The sequence below is a fragment of the Lycium ferocissimum genome, chromosome 2 (assembly GCF_029784015.1).
Source record: "Lycium ferocissimum isolate CSIRO_LF1 chromosome 2, AGI_CSIRO_Lferr_CH_V1, whole genome shotgun sequence".
NCBI lineage: Eukaryota > Viridiplantae > Streptophyta > Magnoliopsida > Solanales > Solanaceae > Lycium > Lycium ferocissimum.
Window position 1 is genome coordinate 28,279,879 of NC_081343.1, and position 9,340 is coordinate 28,289,218.

The 9,340-nt window shown below is 34.8% G+C and overlaps 1 protein-coding gene and 1 pseudogene across 1 annotated transcript; one reads left to right on the plus strand and one right to left on the minus strand.

The window, feature by feature from the left end:
* The first annotated feature begins 1,025 nt into the window (after positions 1–1,025).
* On the plus strand, positions 1,026–8,220 carry LOC132034507 (probable serine/threonine-protein kinase PIX13). The gene is made up of 6 exons (XM_059424913.1): positions 1,026–1,513; positions 2,238–2,566; positions 4,144–4,279; positions 4,499–4,641; positions 5,665–5,788; positions 7,533–8,220. The coding sequence occupies exons 1-6, from the start codon at positions 1,429–1,431 to the stop codon at positions 7,967–7,969; spliced, it is 1,254 nt and encodes a 417-aa protein (XP_059280896.1). The 5' UTR covers positions 1,026–1,428; the 3' UTR covers positions 7,970–8,220.
* Positions 1,721–1,831, minus strand: LOC132048448 (U6 spliceosomal RNA; annotated as a pseudogene).
* Positions 8,221–9,340: the final 1,120 nt, after the last annotated feature.

Consider the following 9,340-nt stretch of genomic DNA (forward strand, 5'->3'; position numbering starts at 1 on the left):
GTTAACGCAAACGGCAAAACTGGGCAAAATTAACTTGGGCGTTGACTGGTCTTTTAGATTGGCCCTTGGCTAACTTGTCTATCTGGTTGAAGCCATTGCCCCGATCACATAACTTCAAAAACAACAAATAGTACTAGCTAAACCAGGAAATAACACTGTAAAATCCAAGCAATTTACAGTTTGAAAAAAGAAAACTTTGGTGCATATATATTACTATAATGCATGGAATCTAAAAGATATTATAGCTTTTCCGAAGTTCCACCATTTGTCAAAAGTTAGAAGTTTGACAATCTGCCACAAGTCCACCTTGAAAAAAAGAAAAGAAAAGTCATCATTTCATCTTCATAAAAATCAAGATTCCTCCCTTTTTTAGCATGACTGCTATAGAGAGATAAGTTAACAAGAGCGTACCACTATCATAAATTTCGCTCTGCTATAGGTTGAATGCGATTATTGAGAAGTAAAATATAACATGAAACATCAGTTCTGGAGAAAATCAAGCCGTTATAGTAAAATGCTATTACTGTTTCAATTGAGCACTTAAAGACATAATAAAAGGTTCCTATTACATACTTTCGATAAAAATTTTAGAAAAACTTTTTCTATGTTTTCAAGCTTTATTATGTAAACAAGTTAACCACTTAATATATGTCGTCTCCTTTAATTATATATATTAGCCTTCATAAGTCGTAAAACCTCAAACTTGTTCCAATTGTGGTTGATGTGTATAATTAAAGGAGGAAACATATTTTATGTGAATAACTTATTTACGTAACAAACAGTTAGGAACATACTCATAATTTTTTTTCAAAGTATGAGCCTGAAGTGTTTAATATGAACACTTTTATCATGTGTTTAGTTACTCAATTTAAACGTATTAAGTATCATAAAATTTACTGGTAAATTTAAGAAGTTATGGATGTATTTAGCCAAAAAAAGAAAAAGAGAGGAAAAAGGAGTAGTACAAGAAAGAAGAAAAATTGGTTAATGTAAACGGCAAAACTGGGCAAAATAAACTTGGGCGTTGACTTGTCTTTAGATTGGTCCCTTGTCTAACTTGTCTATCTGGTTGAAGCCATTGCCACGATCACATAACTTCAAAAACAACAAATAATACTAGCTAAACCAGGAAATAACACTGTAAAATCCAAGCAATTTACAGTTGAAAAAAGGGAGGAAATTTGGTGCATATATATTACTATAATGTATGGAATCTAAAAGATATTATAGCTTTTCCAAAGTTCCACCATTTGTCAAAAGTTTGACAATCTGCCACAAGTCCACCTTGAAAAAAAGAAAAGAAAAGTCATCATCATCATCTTCATAAAAATCAAGATTCCTTCTTTTTGATATCTTTGGAATGATGGTTGCAGTTTTGTGTTGAGTAGAGGATAAGAAGAAAGCACTTTAATTTGTGGGTAAAAATTGATGGGGAATTGTTTTGGATCAGAGATTTGTGACCCTAATACCCTTAGCAAAGACCCTAGCTACTCAACTAGACCTTCCACACCAGGTAACTTTCTAAATTTATACTCTTTTCCTTTTTTGGCTAAACAAGAATTGCACGTTTTTCTTCTTTCCTTGTATAGAAAAGTACTAAAGTAAGTCCTTTTTCAGTAGTCTTGTGACTGATTTTATTGAAGTTCTTTCTTTTACGAGTAATTATGTTCTTTTTCTTATCAAATTCCCAAATGGGGTTCTTTTATTTGCTTTTTATGGGAAAGATTTTGACTGTTTCTAGATTTTTCTGCATGTCATCTTGTGCAAAAGGCCTTGCTAATTTTCTCTGTATTTTTCCAATTTTATTGAAAGTTTAAAAAAGGACCCAAATGGCTTCTCGGCGACTTTTTTTAAAGAGGAACGGATAAGGTTTGATGGAGATTCCGTAACTATTCCAAAAATGGAAAGTTCAACACAATTGGGATCTTCTTTTGCAAATTGGAAGCAGTTACTAATTCATGATCTGGCATGTACAAAATGAAAACTTCATTCTCGATTCTACGAGAATTTTCGAAAGTCTTTCATTTGCTTCTTGGAAGTTTGATTTTCCCAGAATGTATGGCAACCATGAGTGTTGCTTTCTTTTTGCTAGGACTAGTTGACCATAATTTAGAGGTGCAATTTTATGTTCTTTCTAAATTTTGCTAAAGCCCCTCTTTCAGATTTCATAGGTTTTAGCTTAATTGGGAGTTAAAAGACCAGATTTTTGGGATTTACATGAGTACTTTTTTGTGCAGATTCAAAGAACTACAGCAGTGGTGTTGGATTTTCGACTAGCAGCAGTACTGGGCATAGCCGTTTTTCAGTGGCTGCAAGTGACGACTCATGTTTGAGTGGTGGAGAAATATTGCCTACTCCTAATTTGAAAACATATAGTTTTTCTGATCTCAAGTCTGCCACAAGAAATTTCAAGCCTGACACGGTTTTGGGGGTGGGCGGTTTTGGGACGGTATTCAAAGGATGGGTCGATGAGAAGACGTTTGCTCCAGCTAAAGTTGGCACTGGAATGGTTGTTGCCATCAAGAAGTTGAACTCAGAGAGCATGCAGGGATTCGAAGAGTGGCAGGTGTGACAATTTAACAATTTCTGATACAATTTTAAGCATTTATTATTGGGATTTTTACTCTATCTATATTAATATATATGTACATATAATATACATATTTTATACACAACTAGTGTATCCAAGGTAGGTGTAAGGTTTGCGTACACTCTACCTCCCCACACCCTACTTGTGGGATTACACTGGTATGTTGTTGTTGTTGTTATACCCAACTAGTGTATATTTTTTATATAAATGGCTAGCAGTTGTAATTATTTTTGGCGAGCGGCCAAATGTGTAACTTTCCCTATATTCTTTGGACAATGTGGACCTTCATTTGGGGAAGAAACCAATAGTTTGACCTTTGCTGTTGGAGAGATCTTTCATTGCACAAACTAGGGAAATGCCCATGAATGCAAAAAACATTAGCCAGCATGGCTACCTTGTTGCTGACCATTTAGGGGTAATTATGAGGTGGTGGTTGTTAAATATGCTGAAAATTTGGGTATCCAGTTTTTGTTTAACTATTATTTTCAGTTTTTGTGCTTTAGTCAGGTGAAGCGTGTAGGTAGACAGGCTAGTCAATGGTTAGATAGTGTCTCTGTAGCAAACCCTCTTACATGGATGAATTCTTGATAAAGTTGAATGAATAAACAACTAAAGTGGAAATATGTGTACATTGAGACATATATATATATAGAATTCAATCTTGAATAGGTTATTGATAGATTTTAATTGCTTAATTTTCATGTTTTCAATCTGGAAATAGACATTGATCTTACTAGTTCACATTGTGTACTGATTATATACAATCACTTGTTAAACATAAAGTTTTCTATTGGTTTGATTATAGTCCATACTTCTCCATTTAGACCCCAACCATACAGGTAAGATATGAGCAAAACCTTCTCGTTTGCGTTGATTGTCAGGTTCACTGTAACATTTACTCCCACTTGTTTGAGATGTCAGTCATAATTTAATCTTGAGCCATTTTTCAATTTTTTTTCTGCAATGATAGTTAGGGATGGCAAATTAGCGTATGAAAACATGACCCACCCAGCCTGCTCAAATTTGGGCGGGTATTTACTGGCTTAACCCATATTGACCCGCCCAATTCAGCCCATCTAAAAATTGGGTTAATATGTATCACAAATAGACCCATGAGAAACCCTGCCAAATTTTTTTTTGGTTTGATATGGTATATATAGCTATTAAAACTTAGTAAGAAATGGACGGGTTGGGTCATGACCTGCTTTTTAGCCCATTTAACCCAACTTATTTCAGCTCAAGTAACTTTGGGTAGTGACCCGCCCATTTTAATCCGCCCAATTTCAGCCCAACTCTCCCATTTGACACACCTAGCAGTGTGTAACTAAACAAATTTGTGATAAATAATTTCTTATATTACCAGAATTGAGTTAACAATACGATATAATGTGTCAAACTTCGTATGTTACTTTTAATCACACATTTCGAGAAACTAAAACACATTTGCTTCCTCTAATAAAGTGAGAAACTAATGCACATCTGCTTCCTGTAATAATGTATCAGTTTTATCTGTTTTAGCCTGTTAACACTCATAATCTTTCAATTTAATGCAGGCGGAAGTGAATTTCTTAGGAAGGCTTTCACACCCGAACCTTGTTAAATTGCTGGGATATTGTTTGGAAGACAAGGAACTGTTACTTGTATATGAATTCATGCCAAAAGGAAGCTTGGAAAACCATCTTTTCAGAAGTAAGTAGTTTTGTGGTAGAGTTTCAACCGAAACAAGGCTAATAATGATAGTGCCTTTTTCATTTTTGGCCCCTCGGCAAAAATTAGTCACGGGTGCTTGCGAAATATATAACCTATACATTTGCTGGCTATTCTGTAAATTAGATCATCGAAAGGCATTGGACTGTAATTATCTCAATAATCATATGGTTCACTGATCTGTGGTATGTCGCTTTGCAGGGAGTACAGCTATTGAACCACTTTCTTGGGAGTTGCGGCTCAAAATTGCCATAGGAGCAGCACGAGGCTTAGCTTTCCTACATTCTTCAGAAAAGCAAATCATTTACAGAGATTTCAAGGCCTCCAATATACTGCTTGATGGGGTACGATCTTTTGACTTGTGATTCATTTGGTAGACCATTTTCTAATATATTATTATAGCGATAAGAGAATAAAGACGAAGGAAAGCTAGATTCAAGAGTCAGCTACTGCATTGGTCCCCCTAGTGGCGGTGACACCCTTTTAGTAATGGGTGTCATCCAACTCCGACATTGCTTCACAGAGATTTTTCTTATATATGTGTGTGTACATATTTTTTTTCTTCTAAATAACAATATGGATACATACAATAGGTTGACAGGACTTGAAAATAAGGCAAAGTAAATATCAATTTGGTACATGAAGTAAAGTCTTAAAACACTACAATCCCAGACCCAAACCCACTTACAAACTGTTAGAGTCTACAAACCGATCTCTGTGCAAAATCATGCATATGCCATTGCCCCTAGGGCTTTGGACTAGTGCTAAGAGCATGGCGAATGGTGTGTGTTATGTGCACTTCATGCTTTCGAACCTTGTCATAGACAAAAGCTCGGTATTTAAGTGAAGGGTAGAGGGGTATCCATCAAGTTCAGAACCGTGCGCCACTGGCCCTCGGTGATTTCTCGATTATCAAAAATAAAATAAAAAATAATCCTGCATATGCCATTGGGCTTGACATATACTTGTTGCATATCCAATGTGCATGATACATCTTGTTAGTAGCTGGGTAATTTGGAGCAAGACCTAGAATCGGCTGGATTCTTGAAATTATTCATCTATTATATTTTGGTTTTTGGAGGATTTCCCGTTCCATATGTTTGCTCAATATTTCTTAAAGAGGTTGTGCGTGTGTACATTATGCGATGATCTGAGAAATACTACTGAATTTGAATATTTTGTTATCTTCAATATCATGAACGTCACGTATCTAATTTCATATTGTTTTTTCTTTTCTGATTGGACTAAGTTGAAAAGGCTGAGGAGTATATCTATGTTTTTTCTTCAATGGATTTCCTCCTTTCCAACTTTAATGTACATGTGCATAGGGGCCAATTTTTGAAGGTTTTCTACTTTTCTGTTTGTAGAGTTTTCATGCAAAGCTATCAGATTTTGGCTTAGCTAAAGTGGGGCCGTCAGCTGGGAACTCACATGTGACAACTCGTGTTATGGGCACATATGGTTATGCTGCTCCTGAATACATTGCAACAGGTGAGCACAAAATTTAACTTGAAGAAACTAGGGGGAATGTCTGATCATTTTACCTAAAATTAGAACTTCACTTTTTCTTCTTAAAATTTTTGTATTCCTTTTCGGTATCATTATTTTCATATGTGATCTGTATATAAACCACTAACATTTTCCACATTCTCCTGCATAGGCTCAGATTTTAGTACCTAAATATACACAGCTATACGTGCACATCTATTGAACCAACAGTAGTAATGTGATCGCCATTATGCATATATGCACAGGGGTGGCCTTTGGGTAAAGCTGCTGAAGCTTGGGCTTTAGGCCCCCCACTTTTGAAGGCCCCATTTTATACCACAATAATTATAGAGCCCGTTTGGATTATCTAAAAAGAGTGGTTTTTAAGCATAAGTGCTTAAAGTATTTTTTAAGTGCTGAAGCTTATTTTATAAATAAGCAGTTACGTGTTAGGATAAAAGTGCTTAAAGGGTTTTTTAGAGGTAAGAGTAGTATTGGAATTAACAGAAAATATAAGGGATAAAAGGGTAAAGTTGTTGGTCAAACCAAAATGGCTTTTAAGTCAAAAAAAAAAAAAAATGTTGGGGTTGAGCAACATCTTGATTTTGGCTTATTTTAAGCACTTTTTAACTTAATTTAAGCTGTTTTTTTATTTTACCAACACCCAAATAAGTTAAAAAATGGCTTATAAGCTGGTTTGACCAACTTACAAACCAGCTTATAAGCCAATCCAAACGGACTCATAGTATAAGCTTTTGTTCAAAAAAATAAAAAGTCCTATATTTTTACTAAAAAAGGGATGTATCTTTTGTACTTTGATTTGACATAAATGGGGCCTGAAAATAAGCTTCCAACTTGTGAAACAAAGAGTTTATGGAAGGGGAGTGAAAAAATAATCATTAATTTTCTTTTTACCTTTTCAATGAATAAGACTTTTCATTTCCTTTTTGGGGCTATGCAAAACTCACTCATTTTCCTAAACATCAACGCAAACTTCCTCGCTTTTTATATTTTCTTTGTTCCTTCAAGCTTTTATATTTTCTTTGTTCCTTCAAGCTTCAAAAAATTTCTCTTTAGCAATATTATTCTTGAAACAACTCAAACAAGCAAGAGCAAAAGTGTGTGGCAAAAGAAATTATTGATCTGCATTTTCTTGAATATCAAGCATTATTGAAAGTTTGTGAAGCAACAAATTCTTATTTTGAGATCAAGTTACTTGAATCAGGTTCTGTTTCTTCATTTTTTTAAGTATTATTTTTCAACCGATATACTCAATCAGATAAAAAGACTTGATTCTTTTCCAAATGGGTATATTGCCTATAGAATAATGGTAACAGTTCCTGTGACAGTTGCCTCAGCGGAAAGAAGTTTTTCAAAACTAAAATTGATAAAATCTTACTTAAGATCAACCATTTCTCAAGAGAGATTGAATGGATTAGGTGTATTATCCATTGAAAGAGAATTATTAGAAGAAATCGATTATAAGACGATTATTCATAGTTTTGCATCTCAAAAAGCTAGAAAAATAAATTTTAAATTAAAACTATATATTATATAACTTTTTCTTTAAATAAAAGTATTAAGGCCTCTCATTGAAGTTTGGCTTTAGGCCCCTAATTGTGTTGAGTCGCCCCTGTATATGCATTAAATTGCAATTATAGATGTACAAGAGTAAGAATTTCTAGCTAAATCCCAGAAACATTTGCAGTATTATATGTTAATGCAAGGATTCTTGTCATGTCAACAGGTCATCTATATGTAAAAAGTGATGTGTATGGATTTGGTGTCGTCGTGCTTGAGCTTTTAACAGGCTTACGAGCACTTGACACAAAACGACCTAGCGGACAGCATAATTTGGTGGACTGGGCGAAACCGATGCTTTCTCACAAAAGGAAGCTGAAGTCCATTATGGACGCCCGAATGGAAGGCCAATATAGTTCAAAAGCAGCAACGCTTATCGCTCAGCTTACTATAAAATGCCTGGAAGGAGAACCTAAGAAGAGGCCTTCTATGAAAGAAGTAGTGGAAGTGTTGGAACAAGTTGAATCCATAAAGGAGAAACCAAAAGCTTCCAAAAGAAAATCCGAGCCTTCATCTCATCGATACAAGCAATCGCCGAGAAGTCATCATCCTTCACCACGTGGTGCAAGCCCCCATGGATTCGGAGGCGGATCTGGAAGATGACATGTACAACTGGAAAGGCAAATAATGGGAGCTGAAGAAAAATGAGTTTGTTTATAGATTTAATTGTATTGAATTTGTTGTAATCCAATTTGGTTAATCATTATTTTGGATAACAAATTTTGTATTGTCTGTCACCTCTGCATTCCATGGGAATGAATGTACTACCATTGGTTAAACGTATAAGAATACTGATTTCATTTGTGGAAGGTATGACTACAGTTAAAATTAACAGACAGTTCTACGTGGTGAAATGTAAATTTGTATAAGCCAAAAGCTGTTGTAAGGCCCAGTTTGTACTAAAATGTATATACAATACTTATAATAGTTTGTACTAAAATGTATATACAATACTTATAACTGTTATGAGGCCCCATTTATTTTTATTAAGATTAAGATGTCTGAATTTGAATACACATATGAATATTAAGATGTGGTATCAAGATCTGAACACTAAATAATTTAGATCGTTTATTTTCTCAACATTTGAACAAATAAAGTTTGTCTTTATTGAAACTAATAAATATAAAATTTAGTAATTTAATGGTGCTTGGTGGTGTTGATTGCTAATGGTGGTGCTAATTGGTGATGGTGATGGTTGTGATTAGTAGCTAGTGATGATGGTGGATGATAGTAGTCGTTAACAGTGGTGGTTGATGGCCGTAGTCGATGGTGGCAGCTGCTAATTGTGGTGGATGATGGTGATTGACAGTGGTGACGGCGATTGATAACAATGGTTGATGATACATGGAGGTGGCTAATGGTGGTGATTGTCGGTGTAGTTGTGGTAATAGTGGTTATATAGTGATGATGATTGTAATTAAATAGTGGATAGTGGATGTGACAACTGATTGTGGTTATTGACGGTAGTAGTGGTTGGTGGGTGGTGGTATTTGACAATATGACCGGCAATGGCGATGGGTAGCGAGAAAGTAGATGGAACACTGGTGAAATGCCTTCTTTGCAGAAGTCCTTGAATCAACATCTTAATAATATTAAGATATTGTTATAGGTCTTAGAAGGTTTTTGGCTAAGCTTATCGAGGATTTTTAGAAGAAGAAAGACTTGTATATCCTTAATGTCTTAACATCCATGAGAAGTGGTATTTATATAATGAATCCTATATCTAATTAAGGAAAGACAATCAATTACGATAAAAATAAATATTCTATTCCTAGAATTACGCTATGCAAATAAAGTCTTCTAAAATCATCCTAATCAATTAACACAATCAATATTCCCCTCAAGTTGGTGCAAAAACGTCTTCATGCCCAATTTGCAAATTAAGGTATGAGAAGTCCTTTTTCTAAGGCCTTTTGTAAAGCACATCCCTAGTTGCTTTTCTAATGGTACATGAAGCAAACTCAAGGTATT

Coding starts and splice junctions, on each gene's coding strand:
- LOC132034507 (XM_059424913.1), top strand. CDS start 1,429: ATGGGGAATTGTTTTGGATCAGAGATTTGTGACCCTAATACCCTTAGC. Junction 4,280..4,498: donor GGAAAACCATCTTTTCAGAA/GTAAGTAGTTTT, acceptor GTCGCTTTGCAG/GGAGTACAGCTATTGAACCA. Junction 4,642..5,664: donor CCAATATACTGCTTGATGGG/GTACGATCTTTT, acceptor TTCTGTTTGTAG/AGTTTTCATGCAAAGCTATC.